At 39.9% G+C, this 20,314-nt stretch overlaps 2 protein-coding genes and 1 long non-coding RNA gene across 3 annotated transcripts in view; all 3 read right to left on the reverse strand.

Moving 5' to 3' along the window:
* LOC145493880 (uncharacterized) lies at nt 1–11,508 on the reverse strand. The gene is made up of 7 exons (XM_081473359.1): nt 10,340–11,508; nt 9,425–9,519; nt 4,838–4,997; nt 1,969–2,032; nt 1,452–1,708; nt 903–1,071; nt 1–390 (listed from the first exon to the last, which is right to left on the reverse strand). The coding sequence occupies exons 1-7, from the start codon at nt 10,946–10,948 to the stop codon at nt 227–229; spliced, it is 1,518 nt and encodes a 505-aa protein (XP_081329485.1). The 5' UTR covers nt 10,949–11,508; the 3' UTR covers nt 1–226.
* LOC145493888 (uncharacterized) overlaps nt 5,882–20,314 on the reverse strand; it is a 24,346-nt gene continuing 9,913 nt past the window's right edge. Inside the window, exon 2 of the mRNA XM_081473368.1 lies at nt 5,882–7,280. Coding sequence (XP_081329494.1) covers nt 6,166–6,654 — 489 coding nt within the window. The 5' untranslated portion in view covers nt 6,655–7,280 and the 3' untranslated portion in view covers nt 5,882–6,165. The remainder of the gene's footprint in view (nt 7,281–20,314) is intronic.
* On the reverse strand, nt 8,870–13,179 carry LOC145493890 (uncharacterized). Its single transcript, XR_014050197.1, has 2 exons — nt 12,422–13,179; nt 8,870–8,901 (listed from the first exon to the last, which is right to left on the reverse strand). It is a non-coding gene; the product is annotated as an uncharacterized LOC145493890 (long non-coding RNA).

Here is a 20,314-nt window from a genome sequence, read left to right on the forward strand (position 1 = left end):
ATCGGTTGAAATAGAGGTGGACCAAAATCAGTTATTGAACAGAGTTAACAAAAAAAGAAAATAACGAGGTGAACAGACGAAAAGGAAGGCGTCCCTACCAAACAGATCAGATATAGAAACGGCCTCTTAAGATGCAGGGGTGGGAAAAGGGTTTCCTTCTGGGCGACTGAGAATTACACCGGGCGAGTGCATTTTTGAGGGTCATTCGCCTGAACCGCGGGTATTGTCAAAATTTGGTTTCTAGCATTAATTGATGATGTTTTAATCTTGAAACTGTGAATTCCAGTTTGTCAATCAGTTCTTGGGTTTGTCGAAGAACCCGTCTTGTTACTTCGAGATCATTTTGGATTGCGTCTACTGTATACGTAATTCCTCCAATGACTGCAGGTCCTGACAAGACAGATGAAAAGAAAGTTATTTTAAGACTTTCCCCAGCACTCATGTTACCAAGGACTAGAAGTCCCTCAGGGATATTTTCAGCAGCTGATTCTTTTTCGTGAATATTAAAGTAACAGTTATCTAACCAGTGCCTAATTTCTTTGGTTTAATGTATTGGTTGTATTAAATGGATTTTTATTCGTTCTCATGCAGCCTCTCAGCTTTAGTTCATTTTAGTGCTCCAATTATTTTGGGGCAATTTTGCATTAAAGGTATCCGATTTGTGGTCATCAAAAAAAAAAAAAAAAAAGAACAAGGGCACACGGTCTTAAAGAAAACTTCACGATTCATCAATAAAGAGGCATTAATATTATCCAATGTTTTAACTAGTCTATTTAATCCGTCATGAATAAACGTTTGTGGGGAGTCAAAGCCAGATTGAAAAGGATCCGTAATTAATAGGTAAAGAATTAATGGGGATTGGAATCTCCTTTTTAATGTAACTATAAACTATTTATCCTCACCTACTACGGTGTTTTCGTTAATCCTTCTCTTTCTAAAAAGGCTGTCCCACAGGGTTCCAATCAGGAGCAATCCAGCCAATACGCCAAGCGATACGTGCATGAAGTGCTTAATGAATTGGGATGACTCGTCAAACAGGTTGACGTTTCTTGGAGGCTTCTGCTCTGTTAGCTTAAGACCAGAAAGAACACCGCCATTTACAGCACTTACACATACCACCCTTATTTACGAAGAGCCACTGAATATTGTAGAGAGATAAAGTTTAACATTCTGTTGTATTTAATGAAATTTACGATTTTTGGTCTCGTTCAAAATTTTTTACAGGTTAAATAAAAAAGGCAGGCTGTATTTTGAATAAATTCTGAAGCCTAGTTGTAACTTGGTTCCCTCAGATCGCAAATCTTCGTGCCGTTCGATTTCCTCTCATTACATGTAAGCCATTCAATGAAAGCCAATGTGCCGGGCAAATCAGTGTAAATTACGGTAAAGTGACAGACAAGTAAGTGTTCACTTAATATCGCAAACCTTGTTTTAAATCTGAAGAACGTTACCTTATATGTATCGGTAAAAGTTTGAGCAGACCTCAAAATGTCTGACCGATGAAAATTTATTAAGCACTCTGCCAGATACTCTCTATCTTTGGAAATCAGAACTCCAACGTCCCTTTGAAGTTCCAACTTCTTGAGGGTGATAAGTGATTTTAATTTGCCTCTTGACTGATAATAGGAAGCTGTGAAGCGGTCCAGTAACATTCCATCTACTTCCTTTGATTTCACAGCTTGAATGACGTCGTCAAAACCTGGATACGCTAAGTACAGGAAAAGAAAAGATGAAGATTTGCAAAGCTTGTAGAAATAGGAGTAAGAATATCAATCTGAAATTGGAAGAGTTGTGATCTTAATGAGAATTCTTAATTAGCCATCTGGTTGTCTACACAATGTACGCTCACTTTAGTCTACTTTGACATTTTGTTTGTCTTGTTCAAAACCTTGGGTGGCATTGACTATAACGGTACCATTCCCATCTGAACCACATCAGCCTGAAAATTGGACATCAAATTGTACCAACCTGTTGGTTTGGCATCTTCATCAATTGCATGCTGGTATTCTGTGCTATTGGCTAGCACTGCAACCTAACGTAAATTATCAACGTAAATGGGTTATTTCACAGCGAAACGCATAATTACAAAATTCAATTAAGGCATTATTTGAATGCGGAGAAAACGTAGGCTCGATTTATGCCACCCCTTGAGTCCCGTCTCGTTTTTCAATTGCAAGCCAAGGAGGGAGAGAGAAAGGGGTGTCTTTTCCTGAAGAGTGGCTGATAATCGAACCTAAAAAGAGAATACTTGTGGAAAATAGACAACATGCATGAATGAAAAGGAAAGAAAAGCAGCGGTAATAAAATGAACAATGATAAGTATATTCCTCCTAGTCATATAATACAGTTATCAGGACACAAAAATGTGCAGAGTATTAACAACTACAGTCCTGTTTCACAAGAACAACAGAAAAGTATGTCAAGAATACTGAGAGACTTGACTTCAATGGTTCAAACTGAAACAGACTCTCTTGCCGAAACAACAAAGCCCAATGCCGACAGCAGCAGGGCTATTCAAGGGTGCTGTGTTTTATACGGAGGAAATTTCACCATCAATATCAACTCGTCCTCGTCTTCAACAGAAGCACATAAACGACAAACTTATAAACGAATAAAACGCATATTTGACTCTTCAGACGAAGACCACAGTCCACCTTTGACATAGAAAGAGCCAGCTTCGTTGAAAATCTAAGTACTTATTTTTGTCTACATAATGATATTTCATTTGTTCTAACAATATATAGTAAAAGCGATGGAAAGTTTTATTATATTTTGATAATGGTATATTATGGCTTCCAGCCTCAAGAGTCCTCATGGGTCCGATGAGGATGAGTGAGTGATATTATGGCTTCATGGGATTCAATATGCGGGATGCTTTAATCCGCGACAGGTCATGTAGAACATTAGAAATGGAATGTGGGAGGTACCACACTTTTTAGCAGAACGTCTTGCCTTGACCTGCTAAGTCGTAAATATTTCACTCGAAATTTTCCCAAGGCGTGCAGCACCGTTAACATCAGCTAAATAGCACCTTTCTTGCAAAACAAAACCTTGCCCAAACTGTATTGAACAACTAAAGAAGCCTCGACTGCGCTCTGTTCTGTTGTAAAGCTTGCAGGAAGCAGCTAGAGCACCAAAGAAGTGTACTAGCAAACACGAGACGTAGTCAAGCATTTATCCCTACTTCTTGAGTGCACTCTGCCTCTTCCTAAGTGCTTTACAACAGAACAGAACAAAACACGGCAAGAGACTATGGTCTAGATAATCTCTTACCGTGCTTTGTTCTGTTCTGTTGTAAAGCACTTAGGAAGAGGTAGAGCGCACTCAAGAAGTAGGGAGAAATGCTCGACTACGTCTCGTGCTTGGTACTATAGTCTCTTGAGCACACTGAGGGCTTGTTTAGTTACTTTAATCAAAGGGTACAAACAAAGTAACGTACGTGCAAAGAGGCAAAAAGGAGTAAGATCAAATACACTCTCACACATGGCTAGCTCGGTAAGCTTGGCAAGATGGAGCTATCTCGCCTGCTCGGGACTACTCGCTGTGTCCCGCAGGACATATCTCCCCAAACGCAATACTGATGATAAATCTTTAATTGGTCAAGCTCGTTTCGGTCAAGATGGGTTTTTATGCGTGTTTATGGACTTCGACTTTGCCTCGTTCCATAAACACGCAAAAAAGAACTTGGCCAATATCCAGCCATCTTGACCTCACGTTTGGTCGATAACCCATATATTGCAGCTTAATTTACGCTATATAATAAACATCATTTTTCTTTTTAAAAAAAAAATAGGAAATAAGAAGATGCAAGCATCCGAGTGATGCGAGACCATTTAATTTTTCTAATGATTTTGCCTGAATGGTAGGCTCGATTTCCGCCGCTTTCTCGAGTCCGGTCTACGTTCCTCCCCGAGAAGAGACGGGTGGACGCGTGAGCGGCAAAGCATGTCTGTGACGTATCTTCATAATGTAATTCTTGCGGCGCTTCAGGTGGCCGGAAATGTCATCTGATGACAATCATAGGCAGGCACACATGACGCCTACGGCTCGTAAAATTTGTGGCGTTTTTTCACATTATTGTTGCGGAAGGGCTTTACATGCTGTGTTCTATAGAAGAGTTTTTTTTTTTTTTTTTTTTTAAAGTAGAGCAGAGCTGTTTGACTATACTGTAGCAACTGTCATGTCAAAGGTCACACATACGTTGGTGTAAATGGTGTTGACACCATGTTTATGTTTTGCTTGTTCGGTTTGCTTTGGCTCATTTAAAAATTTAATTTTGTCTGGCTTCGCCAGAGACTGGTGTTGCTTCTCTTCAAGAAGACTAAGGTACACATCAATTTGACTGGGTGTTTTGTTTCTTGAAATCGATGTTTGCGTTTATCCCGGATCCTCCCTTTGTTTACTTTGTTCGTTATCTCATATTCTGGTACCAGATGATTCAAATATAGATTCTAACGTATAAGTCTGTTGACTATTTTTCGTGTTGTATATGCTACTATGGTTTAGATCAGGCAAGATTTCATCAGTTGACGGTATTTGGTTAAATATCCACTAATGTGATCGCACCTCATATCGAACAACTCCTTTGCTACTGCGAGAAAGCTAATTTATGCAGCCTTCTCGATTCAGGCAGGCAGATTTCTTATTGGTTGAAATTAACAATGCCAAGTCCACGAGTCCAGCCGTGAGTTCGAGAGAGGAGCGCGGGCTCTTTTCCCGAACAGCGGCTGGTAATCGAGCCTACCTGAATGGAAAAGTAGAAAAATATATATTTCTTAGTCCTTCAACATGTTGAAATTAATAAAAGTATATAAGAACAACAGATATTTGGTCAAACCTTCACATCAACAAGGTCAGTTGGTTCCAGTTGCAAAGAAAGAGTTGTGAGTGCAGAGGTGATGTTTGCCATAAAGATCGCCATGAAAACGAGGCCTAACAGGATCCAGATGATTGAGAAAATTCGAGCCATGATCGACTTTGGAGCTTTGTCGCCATAACTCATGTAGAAAGAAACCGCTATTAATTTAAGGTAGTTTTAAATGAATCGGCTAGCGGAAGAAGCATTGTTATAAAACTACCAGCTGAAAGATTTTACAAATTTACAGGAAATGAATAATGAAAGTGCAAATAATAATAATAATAATAATAATAATAATAATAATAATAATAATAATAAGCCAAGTCTGATGAAGACCAGAAAGGCCTACTTAAAATTGTCAAAGGCTTCAGTGATGATATAAGAATGGAATTTGGGCTTGACAAGAGCTACAGAAGACCGTCCTCCTTGGAACTGCTCACATACTTAGGAGAACTCTATCCATCAAGTAATCCAGAAGACTTATGACTTCCCTAGGCTCACGGATTAAACTCGGCACCATAAGTTAAAAGCGGCAAGACATTAAATATAATAATAATAATAATAATAATAATAATAATAATAATAATAATAATAATAATAATAATAATATGGCTTTGATGAACCACACGATGTTTTGGAATTTTATTTAATGTAGAAAATACATGTTTCGGATGAGACATCATCCATCGTGAGTTGTACAGTGAGAAATAAAATGAAAATATGCAACAGATACTGACAAAGTGAGATATAACAAGAATAATAAAGGATTAAGGCGCGAACCAAAAAAAAGAGTAAAGCTTTTTGAGCTAAGAAAGAAGACTAATAAGTCTCCTTTCTTACCTTAAATAGTTTTACTCTTTGTTTTTTTTTGGTTAAGGTAAAGGTTTTACATACTTTTACTTCTTTCATTTATATTTATACTTATGTGAAAATTTTTTATCATCACTTTTAAGCTTGATAATGACCGAAGCTCAGTTGAAACGTCGCCCGCTTTTACCATTAGTTTTTACTTCAAATGATAATAATAATAATAGTTCGTATAGTGTGATCGTCCGGGTGAGTGTAGTTCTGAAAAGAACTGTTGTTGGTGACTGACGTTTCGACAACCTGAGCGGAAGTCATCTTCAGAGTCAAGTAAATAGTGTTTGTCAGTCGATGATCTTATAAGTCTGGTCCGTTGAACGTGATTGGTCAGTATAGCCATGATGGTATTGGCTGAAAGACTCGTGTATAGTTTGTCATCAGTCATTGGTGGGTTTCGATCCGTCTATTGTTAGTCAAGTAGCTCGGTTTTGGTCCGTGTATTGTTAAGTCGGTCTGTTAGAAGTCCGTTTGTCGGTTTCGTTTCTGTCGTGGATAAGTCGTTTGTAAGGCGCCGGTAGTTGTTGACATCTGTTAAGAGGCGTTTGTTCTAGGTTAGTGTACCAGCTTTCCAGAGTCAGTCGTTGAAAATAGTTTGTACTGTAGGTTAAGCACTGAGCAGAGTCCCAGTCAATGTTGTGGTTTGTCAGTTGATGATGTACAGCAATGTGATTGTTGACATCACCATTTCTCGTGGCTCGTTTGTGTTCAGTCAGTCTCGTGTTAAGGTTTCTGCCAGTCTCACCAATGTAGGAAGCCTGGCAGTCGGAGCATTTGATCTTGTAAACTGCTCCCTGTCTGTCGTTAGGTTCGTCTCTGTCTTTCACGTTGGTCAGTAAGTGTCGTAACGTAGTTGTAGGTTTGTGCGCTACACGAATGTTGTAGGGCTGTAAGATCCGCGAGATGGTCTCAGAAGTGCCCTTAATGTAAGGCATAGTCACTGTAGTAACAGGTGTAGGGTTCCTCTTCGTAGCGTCAGCTTCAGTAGGTCGGTAAATGTTTCGTCTAATAAAGTCAGCGTTGTAGTTGTTTTTGTGAAAAACACGTTCAAGGTATCTGTTTTCGTCACGTAAGCTGTCCGGTGTGTCACAAACTAGTTGCGCTCGTCTCGTCAAAGTCTTTATAGTCGTGGCTTTGTGTGAAGTCGGGTTGTAGGATGATTCGTCAAGTAATCTGTCGGTATGCGTCGGTTTTCTGTACACTGTCGTTCGTAGTTCGTTGTTGTCGCGGCTTACCAAACAGTCTAGAAAAGGAAGTTTTCCATTTTCTTCGATCTCTTTAGTAAACTGGATGTCGGCGTTCTGTTCGTTTAGGTGGTCGTGAAAATCCCTTAGACAAAACCGAGACTCACGTACTGTCCTACGGACTAAAACACTCAGTGACGCCTAAACGGATACCGACCGAGTCTATTGTATCTAGTGTTGAGGCGGTTCTGTCTCGTCAGCGAGACTTATCAGAATCTGCCAAGGATAACATCAGAAGCAGAATTGCTTCCACGGTACAATCAGCCTCTATACCTGACAATAACTTGACAAAAGACGAACAGCAAGCGCTGAAACGACTGAAAAACGACAACAACATTGTCATACTACCAGCCGACAAAGGACGTGTCACTGTTGTTATGGACAAGACTGACTACTTTGACAAAATGGACGCACTTGTTAACGACAAACAAACTTACGAAGAACTTAAACGCGACCCGACGCCAGCACTTCAACGTAAACTTAACAGCAAAATACTTACGCTTAAAAAGACTGACGCTATTGACACTCAACGCTACTATCGACTGAGGTGCTCAGTACCTCAACCACCGAAACTTTACGGACTACCGAAACTGCACAAACCTGGTATACCGATGCGACCTATAGTGTCATTCTGTGGGTCCCCTACGTATCAACTATCTAAGTACTTGACGACCATACTGCAACCCCTTACTGACAAATCAAGACGCAAACTACAATCTACGGAGAACTTTATTGACGCTATTAAGACAGTACAGATACCTGACGACTACAAACTTGTGTCTTTTGATGTGAAATCACTGTTCACCAGTATTCCACTTCAATTGGCATTACAGTGTACCGAGACCGCTATACAACAATCTACTGTTAAACTACCGTTACCTACAGAAGACATCATGGACTTACTGAACCTTTGCCTTACATCGACTTACTTTCAGTACAACGGTAAACACTACAAACAGTTGCATGGAACAGCAATGGGGTCGCCTGTTTCTGTTGTTGTCGCAGAAATTGTGATGCAACACGTGGAGGAACGCGCCCTTGCAACTTGCCGACAAACGATACCGCTTTGGTTACGCTACGTTGACGACACCTTTACCGCCGTTCACAAAGACGAAATTGACGATTTTCACGACCACCTAAACGAACAGAACGCCGACATCCAGTTTACTAAAGAGATCGAAGAAAATGGAAAACTTCCTTTTCTAGACTGTTTGGTAAGCCGCGACAACAACGAACTACGAACGACAGTGTACAGAAAACCGACGCATACCGACAGATTACTTGACGAATCATCCTACAACCCGACTTCACACAAAGCCACGACTATAAAGACTTTGACGAGACGAGCGCAACTAGTTTGTGACACACCGGACAGCTTACGTGACGAAAACAGATACCTTGAACGTGTTTTTCACAAAAACAACTACAACGCTGACTTTATTAGACGAAACATTTACCGACCTACTGAAGCTGACGCTACGAAGAGGAACCCTACACCTGTTACTACAGTGACTATACCTTACATTAAGAGCACTTCTGAGACCATCTCGCGGATCTTACAGCCCTACAACATTCGTGTAGCGCACAAACCTACAACTACGTTACGACACTTACTGACCAACGTGAAAGACAGAGACGAACCTAACGACAGACAGGGAGCAGTTTACAAGATCAAATGCTCCGACTGCCAGGCTTCCTACATTGGTGAGACTGGCAGAAACCTTAACACGAGACTGACTGAACACAAACGAGCCACGAGAAATGGTGATGCCAACAATCACATTGCTGTACATCATCAACTGACAAACCACAACATTGACTGGGACTCTGCTCAGTGCTTAACCTACAGTACAAACTATTTTCAACGACTGACTCTGGAAAGCTGGTACACTAACCTAGAACAAACGCCTCTTAACAGATGTCAACAACTACCGGCGCCTTACAAACGACTTATCCACGACAGAAACGAAACCGACAAACGGACTTCTAACAGACCGACTTAACAATACACGGACCAAAACCGAGCTACTTGACTAACAATAGACGGATCGAAACCCACCAATGACTGATGACAAACTATACACGAGTCTTTCAGCCAATACCATCATGGCTATACTGACCAATCACAGGTTGTCGAAACGTCAGTCACCAACAACAGTTCTTTTCAGAACTACACTCACCCGGACGATCACACTATACGAACTACTGATACTCCTGGGTTCAAACCATTTACTGTGCAATAATAATAATAATAATAATAATAATAATAATAATGACACTTTTATAGCGCATATTAATGCGTGGATATGATCACATGCGCGTTGCAAAAGTTTTTATAAAACTATTCAGCAATGAAAAATTAAAATGAGAATCATAATGCTAATTCTAATCTATTGATGTTAATCTAGTCTATAACTAAGTTGTCAATGACGCGTACTGAGATCGGTTAAAACGTTCTTACCCTACTGTAGTCATGGAAATAAAGGACCACCAGAATCCATCCCAAGATCCTTTGATGAATGAACGTGGGAACTCTTCACTGTTCCAGTAGGTGTCCTGTCAGTTCAAGAATATATATATATATGTTATTTGCCGGCTGGGAGGTCCGTATAGTGAACAGCTGTGACCGAGGTCTTGAAACAGAAAAACGGCTTTAGTGCTTTATTGGATGTTTATAAAATGGCCATAAATTGCAAAGTCCTATGTAAACAGTACGCCAGCAATTGAACTCTTCAAACATTTTATGACTTTTTTGATAACTTTAGTGATAGCTCTTACTATCGATGTTAGCATAATGTGTATTTGCTGTTGCTTCTTACATATATTTGCCATCAATTTAAGACTATTCACAACACTACGAAATATGCCGTTTACTCAAGATGGAGCCACAGCAGAGAAATCAAACTGCCTTGTTTAAATGAATATATGTGCTTTGATACTGGTAATTGTAAAACATGATCCCGTGGATTTCATTTTCACCTGGGCTTTCTTGTGTTAGAAATACTAACCCAAAGACAGCTCTCTAAATATGCATAAATAAATCAGTGTCAAATGGCCGTTTTTGTAGGGAGTCACCCTAAGAGAATAAAGTATTTTGACCTACTTGATGGTTTTTTCATCATAATCATTCACTCACTAAACCCAACCTTTGTTCCAAGTTTGAGCGAAATCGGTAATTTGAGCTGTATCATCTCCAGCCTGGTTCCGCATGGTTTTCTCATGTACGCACTCTTAATAATTTACCCAACATGTAACTTTTAAAAACTCTTTCAAGGGAAGGAAGAAATTTGAAATATCACCTGTAGTGTAGATCTTTAAGTGCGCTTGCATCTATACGATTACCTATACTAACCTAGGTACACAAAGTTAAGCTTACCAGCGCCCACATAATGACTCCAGCAATGGCTGTGAGTATCAGAGTCACCGCAAACAATGACCAAGACTTCAACACTGCGTTCAAGACAAGGCTGAGCTTGTTGGTTTCATCTTCACTAGTGATGAACTCGCTTCCAGGGTAATCAGTGATTTTAAAAAACGAAAATTCGCTGTACCGTCGGTTTGTGGATTCAAATATAGGACCAGCAAGGTGGACTTTGTTTTGCCTCAGAAGCTCAATCATGTGGAATTCACTGTCAGCTCGAAAGGTTTTCACGTCGTAGAAATAATCGCAGTATATTCTTATGTACGGCAAGAGTACGTCTCTGATCATACCATGGACCTCGTTGTCTAGTGATTCATTGGTAGGTGATGTCGTGTATGGAGGCTTTTCAATCCAGGCTATTGTTAGATCTACAGATGCCCAGTAGAATGAGTGTTGCTCGTCCTGCTCGTTTGAGTCATTGCCAGGTGTGGACTCGTTTCCAGTCGCTGAAATAGTTTTCAGCTGAGAAGCACCAAAGCCAATGACAATACCCGGGAGCACTATAATCCAAGTGTTCATTATCGTTCTGTAGATAGAAAAAAAAGGAGGTTCGTGAATATACATATACGGATATTAAAGGGTGTGGGAGCGAAAACACTTCCCAAACATCTGGCAACTGGAGATATGGCATACTACTGGGGCTGCCCAGAACAAGACATAACAATTGATATCAAATGCATGCACAGGCGATCACATGATGACACTAAATATACTCTTCCCAGGAAAATGAAAAACAAACAGGTATAAACAGAAAAGATTATTTGAAGTCGGAAAACCCCTCGGTAAAAAAAAGAAAAAAAAAAACCCCGCAGAATTCTGTCCATAAAGAGGAAATTTGTCTGACATTTGACGATTTCAAATGACATGGAGAGAAAGTTAACATATCACAACACGAAACTACTTTCGAATACGTTTCTTAAGACGAAGATATCATAACCATACATTAAATAGATTTAGCCAAGCCTAAAAGCGGAGTTGCTGTTTAAAATGAATTAACCTGACTTGAGCCTTAAATCCAATAAAAATCTTTAACAAAGAGAAGCCATCTTTTTTACTGTCTGCTGCCTTGCAAGGCATGCGATACAAGCGTATACCGCTGGCCGGTATCGGCCGCGTACATTACATCTCTCCTCTCATATGAAACAAAAGAAACGAAACGAAACCCGGCTAAAGCAAATTCTAAATGTTCTAGAGTCAATAAAATAATGTCTTAGAATCAATAACGCGGAACTAAACAGGTGTCTAATGCCCTCAAGTCGATAATAATAATAATAATAGTAATCAAAACTATAACAACATTCTCGAACGTCATTGCCTATCAGCAGCCCGATTTGAGCATTAATTGGACGACAGTGCACGCGTCATGCTTGTAATTGGACAGCACGCGTCTTTTTGCGCGCTGTTGCCTTGCACCTTGTTGAGTAAACTGCTGTGTTTTTCAGCATTCATAACGACGTTTAATCGTTCAGCGCTCAATCGATGGTTTGTTTCTCAAATTTTGTCATAGTTTTAATTAATTGGTAACAGAACATCGTGTCGTCCAATTCAGTCTGTAATCATACTCGTGATTAACAAATCGGACTTCCGCTTCGCGGTCGTCCGATTTTGTTAATCACTCGTATGATTACGTACAGACCGAATTGGACTCCACTCAGTCCTATTACCATTATTACTGTTACTACAGTGACTATACCTTACATTAAGGGCACTTCTGAGACCATCTCACGGATCCTACAGCCCTACAACATCCGTATAGCCCACAAACCTACAACTACGTTACGATACTTACTAACTAACGTTAAAGACAGAGACGAACCCAACAACAGACAGGGAGCAGTTGCCAGGCTTCCTACATTGGTGAGACTGGCAGAGACCTTAACACGAGACTGACTGAACACAAACGAGCCACGAGAAATGGTGATGCCAACAATCAACTGACAAACCACAACATTGACTGGGACTCTGCTCAGTGCTTAACCTACAGTACAAATTATTTTCAGCGACTGACTCCGGAAAGCTGGTACACTAAGCAAGAACAAACGCCTCTTAACAGATGTCAACAACTACCGGCGCCTTACAAACGACTTATCCGCGACGGAAACGAAACCGACTTCTAAAAGACCGACTTAATTTGACTAACAATAGACGGACCAAAGACCGACCAATTTGACTAACAATAGACCAATCGAAACCGACCAATGACTGATGACAAACTTTACACGAGTCTTTCAGTCAATACCATCATGGCTAAACTGACCAATCACGTTCAACGGACCAAACTCATAACATCATCGACTGAAAAACACTATTCACTTGACTCTGGATAGGTTGCTGTCGTGTTCCAGTAGTTTCGTTAATCTTTCGAGCTCACTCTTGTGTTACATCTTTCAGGGTAGTCAGGGAGGGTAATTGTGTTGCAATGGACACCTGTGTCAATTTTGAACTTAATTTAATTGTTTGTTTTCCACTCTGCATCTTATGGCCCACTTATCATCTGGCACAGTATCGGTAGGTTAAGTCATTGGGATCTGTAGGACCTCAGTTTCTGAATCATCGTCTGACTTGGTGTCAACCTGGTTGGGTTCCCAAAGTAAGAGCATGTGGATCCCTTGCAGAGTGGGACATTTCCTTGATTCCAGCCGTGCTGAGGGTATTTGGCACACCTGGGACAGTACTTCCCTTTCTGTGACTCGGGTTTCTTCGGATTGTCTTTTAGCGTTGTCGGATACAGCGCTACGATTGGAGGCTGCACATCTCGAGCAATGCCTACTTGCCTCTGGGACATCTCGTATTGTTGCATTATTTCGATGGCTTTGGCTCTCTTGGAGTTTATTTGCGTGTACTCCATTAATGATCGAATCGATCAAATGTCATCGGGGTCTGTATATTCACAGTCCATTAGAATGAGACGAAGATCGTTCACAAAATTGTCGAAAAATTCGCCCGTGTTTTGTTAAGGTAATTTCAGCAAGACGTTTAAGCTTGCTTAGCGAGTTCCTCGAACTGAAGGAAGAAAAGTTGAAGAAATCAAACCAGATGTGTGAGGATTTATGTTAAACGTCAAACGAACAGATGGCGAGGGTTACGAACCATCAAGCCTTCGAGGGTTTTCTTTAAATGTTAACCATGTTTTGAAAGAAGGCAAATATCCCGTAAGCGTTATCAACGACAAAGAGTTTGACTAAGCAAGGAAATGTCTGGAAGCTCAAGGAAAGCAATTTAGAAAAAAGAAGGCAAAGGAAGTAAAAAACAAAACAAAAGGCGCGCAGCTGAAGCATTGACCGATGAAGAGGTAAACATTCTGTACGAGAAATATTTAGGATTTCAAAGAAGCGCTGCATGGAGGTCATGAAGTGCTTGTACTTAATAAATAAAAACAAAACTTGACTAAGCTTATTGTTCTGCTGAATGATAAAGCAATTTTATGAGAGCGTTCAAGGTAAAAATCTCAGTAAGTTTAAAATAAACAAATTACAGCGCGGAAAGTGCGCGCGTATGGTACGTATTTACGCATTCGTTGTTTTGATATCAGAAAACTCGTGCGCGTGCATTTTCCATGAAGTGATCTATATTTACAGGTTCCTATTAGTATGGTGTTCCGCATAACGGCCATTCGGGCCGCCGGAGCTCCACTGCTACTGTACCTAAGCCAATATTAAGATCAGACCATTGCATAGCCGGGATCGAGTCTCCAAGAGGTTTTTCAAGCATATCAGCCTTTGTCGTATCAAGTCAATCGGCAAAACTATATGAGGTATAGCTCAGGAGGCTCTTATGACTTGGACTGCTTATTCCTTGCAAATGATGTATTTCCTTAATAATAATCTCTGTTTATTGAGGGTCATATATCTGACAGCATCTTACGAGCTTTTGCTTGTAGTTATGTATACACTCAAGAGTGGAGTGAGACAGGGTTGTTGGACAGTATTTTGAGGGCTAACACGTTCTGAAATACAAAAAGAGACCTCTAAAACTAAGTGCATCTTCCATACAAATTAATCAAAAAAAGCCGGGTACATGATTGTGTGATAGGTATAAAAAAATTTTTTAACATTAAACGTTATAGGGGGCAAAACGCTTACTTTTCAAAATGTAGAAAATACATGAGACTGAAAAGTTAAAACTTTTCCTTACCCCAACAACCTTTCACAGCCTTTCGTTGTCGAATACAGTTCGAAAGATCGCGTTATCAAATATTCATGTTGTAAATAAATGGTGACACTGAGTCTTGCAATTGTTAATTATTAATGGTTTTTGAAGAAATTATAATCATATTTCAATTACATGTATATATTATATATGTTTCAATTATTTTTCGTGGCTGCACTAAATATGATTTAATCAGAAGGGAACTAAATGACTGATTAAATTTCTACGATTGTCGCATTTACGGGGGTGCTTGCTGACTTGTATATCGGTATCATAGCAACATTACACGCGCTCTACTAATTTGCATGGTGTTATATAATGGTACTAATAAGATTCGGGCAATAGCAAAACTGAATGTGGATTGAAATAAGCTTTAAGTAAGGCATACTTTGAAAATGAAAAAAAAAGGTGACTATTTCATTACCTAAAACTACGTTACGCTCCGAGGGAAACAATACTGATAAGTTAGAGGCAATGTTTGACAAAACAAACACAACGGTTGTTTTAATTAAGAAAGCAACGGGAAAAGTTGCAAATTACCGCGGTACATGTTGAAAAAAGTAAAAGAAAAAAAGCGGATTTAAATAATAATCAACTATCACCTCATACTGTTTCGAGCTGGATGCTGTAAAGCAAATAAATAATGCCTCAGTAAATCATCTTTTTTACTTTCTTTCGTCCTTAACTTTCATAGCAATGTGAAAAAAAAAAAAAAAAAAAAAAAAGATTTGGAAGATTGTTATAACATCACTAAATTATCGAGATAACATATCCACATAAAATATGATGACATTTATGAGCCAACGGCAAGTGAAAGTGAAACATAAAAGAAGACAACAGCCACCGGCAGCCCAGCAACACTGTAAGGCCACCAGCGATGTATAGAGTCAGAATATAGTAGAGTTCACTGTTCACGTTTGAGGACAATTTAGCGGAATCCGAGGTAACGTCTGCTCCATTCCAACAGTCAGGAAATTGAGAAATAGTTCTAATATGTCGCACGTTTCGTCAACAAGAAACTGATATTAGTGGGGGGAAATGGTTATGAAACCAGGCGAAGTTCTTTGTTGTATGTTTTTGTTGGCTCTTTTGGGAATTGACCCTACACAAAACCTGTCAAAATACAAAAGGTGGTTATGTCTGCTCACACAACTAACCAATAAAAGCATTGCGATTATGTAATTCATGCATAGTCAATGAGTATAAAACAAAAGATGTGCAGGACCAAGGAACTTCCAACATTAATCTTAGCCTGTTTGTTTGCAACTTCGATTTTTACCGTACCTCTTAACCATTTCCATCTATTAACTTTGAGGAGCCCAAATAGCTGACGCCAGCATATGTGGAACTTAAAAAAAAAAACTTTTTAGACTTGGCCTTCTCAGTCATGAATAAGTATTATTTTTATTAGATTTTAGCCTTTCAAAAAGTTTTTCTCGTTCGGTGTATAGCATTCTCCGTTTTGGAATATATGGGAGGTCGATATAAATACCAACTAAACTAAAATAATCAAAATAAGGTGACCAGGACCATAAAGTTCTAACACGTATCCCAATACGACTGCATTATCGATAATACCGTTAATCATTTTTCCGAAGTCTGTTACTGCGAAAAAAATTAAGAATTAAGTAGAAGGAATTGCTTAGATAATAGTATGGAAATAATGAATGACCACCAATTTTAAGGTCATTCCCCCGAAAAAGAACTTACAATAGATTTTCACTCAAATTTTGCCCCTTGGCTGTTTATATCAAGAGAACATAAATTTTGAAATAAAAAGGGGGGTCCCGGTATTCGTTTAGGAACAGGAAGACCTTCAATAAACCGCATAATTCCTTAAATTATCTGCTTTTAGAAACTTTTATATTTGAAACTCTCACTTTACGGTTTGTGAGAGCAGAAAAAATAGCGGGAAAGTTTAGCGAGAAATACAACAATGGATGTATTGCATCAATGTTAAGGAGCAATTTGATGTACGTTTCATGATAAAGGCACCCATATTTAGTCTACAGAGATTCAATATGTTCCAAGCACAGTGTCCTTAAGGGCATATATTATCTTTTACAAATGCCAGCTTTGCTCTCATTTTCAGTGATAATTTGTTACTCTGCAATAAAATTGGTCTATATTCATTGTGTAGAAAGAAGGTGATCACTGCATTCAAACTAACTAAAAAAAAAATCGTTAGGTCCCGGTACTCGTTTCCGAGAAAAAACGATGATTTGTCTCTCGCAATTCAAGCCAAGCCGTTTAGAAAAAGCCACGCGTTCGCCCTACTGACGCGAAAATTGCGCGCATTAGGGATGCGCAATGCAATTCTGAGGAATAACCTTAAAATATGGGTTAACCACCCCGTTTAAAATTCGTTCATTCTGCTGTAGTCTCGCATCTGAGGCAGTAATGAGATCACTTTTCATACTGATAACTGCGTCCAAGAGAAACATCCATGCCATTCAGTTTTACCCTCAGGAGCGATGAAATCGATTCCAGGATAATCACGGATTTTAACGAAGTAAAACTCGCTGTTTTGTCGATTAGTCTTCGATTGGATGAAGGCTCAAATATGGGAAGATGAACTTGAACTGTGTTATATGCCTCAGAAGCGTTAACCATGACGGGACGCACGGGACTTCTACTGTAAGTACCGCAGACAAATGGTAGGAAATTTTCCTAGCATTCCTTATATACTCTCACTAGGGTTCTTCGTCTTGCGGCCAGGGAAGGCGTCATAATCTGTTCCAGTGACATGACGATGATATTAAATAAAAAATAAACCAGAAAGGGCCGATGGAATATGAAACAAGCTTTAAAATGAAGTCACGATATTAATAGTGCTTTAAAAGTAAATAGTGCGTTCGAGTCATTCCCGATGCTTTCAAATGATGGCGGATTCCACCGACGCCAATAATCTGGAACAAAACAAGGTCATTATATATCGAATCACGTCTAAACACACGTGAAGAAAGACTTGGGCAGGAAAAAAACGTGAGCGGGCAAAACCGAGAAATGACAATAAATCAAATAATCCCGCAATGATGAACGAATTACACAACATGAACCTTCCTCTGCTTTTCCCCCTGAACCAAGTTCAGATCTACGAACTGAACTTAAAGATACCAAAGTGCCTACGAATGGATGTTGAGCGCGGCGAGCAGACGTAAATGTCTTGTTTACCCAATGAAAGTCATCACAATAAACTCTGAGCTTGCATCGAGATGCTTGTCCGGGCGTAAAGGAGCGTTTGATTAATCAATCTAACACAGATCTTAAGGAATAAAAACCCAGATGATCTGGAATACTTGTCTGAGTATGTTGTTGGCAGTGGGAGCCACGTGCAGTATTATCATGCTCGGCAATTGAAGTTATTGTGTAGAAAATATCGCACAATTACACAGCCGAGGGCAAAAAAAAAAGAAAAAAAAGAAAGCGCGAGAAGAAACTTAGTACATGGAGTTAAGATAGATTGTCAGTGCTTTAGTAGACCATGTACGGCTACCAATGGCTTGGCCAATGGCTTGGCCAATGGCTCGTACACGCAACGAATCGTAAAAGTCCGTAAGTAACGACCTCCGCAAGAAGTGAGCCCACCCTCCATACCCTGAAAATAGAGGAACTAAGGTTCAAAAGTATAATTATTCTTCCAGTCAATAACCTGAATAACATACGATAAACTGATGACGATTCAACTAGGGAAGGTATAGCTTATTCCAGGAGGCGTCATGAAGCGCCCTGCCGGGTAAAACAAACCCCGCTAAATTTCCATCAAGTAACAAGAAGGTACTAACAGGACCTTTTCTTCAAATTGAAATTACTAAAATTGACAACTTTGCATCATTATTAACAGGAACGCATAAAAAGAACGTTTAATCACATTGAAATTAAAAACTCGACCAGAGCAGTTAAATATTTATAAAGCAGACTAATGTAGCAGTGCATCATAAACAGTAAAAATAGTTTAAGGTATGATAATCGTACATCACGGTCTACATATAAAGTGCCCACCCATGTGCCAGCAACATAAATTTCAACTAGACTGAAGAATTTCTAAACGATTTATAAGAGCTCAGTGTTTTTACGAATTACACCCACAGCCTTAGAGGAATACAGCCCTGTTCACATAAAATTAAAAAAAAAAACAAAAACAAAAACAAAAACAAACAAACAAACAAAAACACCAGGAAGAGATATCTACAGTAGAAGTCATTTGCGTTCCCTCACGGGGTGAGAGATTCTCGCCCATATCAACTTTCCTTTCACTCGTTAGTTCTCGCGCGTTTAGAGACGCGCCACACTCGCGTTTTAGGTGTGGGGATCCCAACCAATTCTTACCTAACTTTCTAAAGATTCTACTTATAGCAGTCCACCAAATCTACACACGTGTATTTCACTTGTGGAAAACTATTGATTTTCACAGTGTTTGGGTTGAACATTCTCGCCCATATCAACTTTCTTTTCTCTCGTAAGTTCTCGCGCGTTTAGGGATGCGCAACACTGACGTTTTAGGTGCAGGGATCCCAGCCAATTCTTACCTAACTTTTAAAGATGCTGCTTTTAGCCCACCCCCAAATCTACTCACGTGTATTTCACTTGTGGAAGTCTATCGATTTGGACAGTGCTTGGGTGAGAGATTCTCGCCACTATCAACTTTCTATTTTCTCGTAAGTTTTCGCGCGCGTTTGGAGATGCGCCACACTCGCGTTTTAGGTGCAGGGATCCCAACCAATGCTTACCTAACATTTTAAAGATGCTACTCTTAGCCCTCCCCAAAATCTAGACACCTGTATTTTACTTGTGGAAAACAATCGATTTGCACAGTGTTTGGTTTGGACATTCTTGCCCATATCAACTTTCTTTTCTCTCGTAAGTTTTCGCGCGTTTAGAGAAGCGCCACAGCCGCGTTTTAGGTGCGGGGATCCGAGCCAATGCTTACCTAACTTTTAAAGATGCTGCTTTTAGCCCACCCCCAAATCTACACACGTGTATTTTACTTGTGGAAGTCCATCGATTTGGACAGTGCTTGGGTGAGAGATTCTCGCCACTATCAACTTCCTTTTCTCTCGTAAGTTCTCGCGCGTTTAAGGATGCGCCACACTCGCGTTTTAGGTGCGGGGATCCCAACCAATGGTTACCTAACTTTTTATACATGCTACTTTTAGCCCTCCCCCAAAGTTACACACGTGTATTTCACTTGTAAAAGTCTGTCGATTTGGACAGTGCTTGGGTGAGAGATTCTCGCATATATCAACTTTCTTTTCTCTCGTAAGTTCTCGCGCGTTTCGAGATGCGCCACACTCGCGTTTCAAGTGCAGGGAGCCCAACCAATGCTCACCTAACTTTTTAAAGACGCTACTTTTAGCCCTTCCTCAAATCTGCACACGTGTATTTCACTTGTGGAAGTCTAGTGATTTGGACAGTGCTTGGGTGGGAGATTCTTACCCATATTAACTTTTTCTTCTCTCGTAAGTCCTCGCGCGTTTAGAGATGCGCTACAGTCGCGTTTTAGGTGCGGAAATCCCAACCAATGCTTACCTGCCTTTTTGAAGAGTTACTTTAAGCCCTCCCCCAAATCTACACACGTGTATTGCACTTTTTAAAGTCTATCGATTTGGACGGTACTTGGGTGGGAGATTCTCGCCCCTATCAACGTTCTTTTCTCTAGTAAGTTCTCGCACGTGTAGAGAAGCGCCACACTCGCAGTTTTGGTGTCGGGATGTCAAACTATGCTTACTGGACTTAAAGATGCTAGATTTAGCCGTTTTTCATATCTACACACGTGTATTT

The sequence above is a fragment of the Orbicella franksi genome, chromosome 7 (assembly GCF_964199315.1).
Source record: "Orbicella franksi chromosome 7, jaOrbFran1.1, whole genome shotgun sequence".
Taxonomy (NCBI): domain Eukaryota; kingdom Metazoa; phylum Cnidaria; class Anthozoa; order Scleractinia; family Merulinidae; genus Orbicella; species Orbicella franksi.

Excerpts from the sequence above, each read along its gene's own strand:
- LOC145493880 (XM_081473359.1), bottom strand. The coding sequence starts at position 10,948 with ATGTATATTCACGAACCTCCTTTTTTTTCTATCTACAGAACGATAATG. Across the intron at positions 9,520-10,339 it reads GAGTCATTATGTGGGCGCTG|GACACCTACTGGAACAGTGA; the intron begins GTAAGCTTAACT and ends TTGAACTGACAG. Across the intron at positions 1,709-1,968 it reads TGAAGATGCCAAACCAACAG|CGTATCCAGGTTTTGACGAC; the intron begins GTTGGTACAATT and ends TCCTGTACTTAG.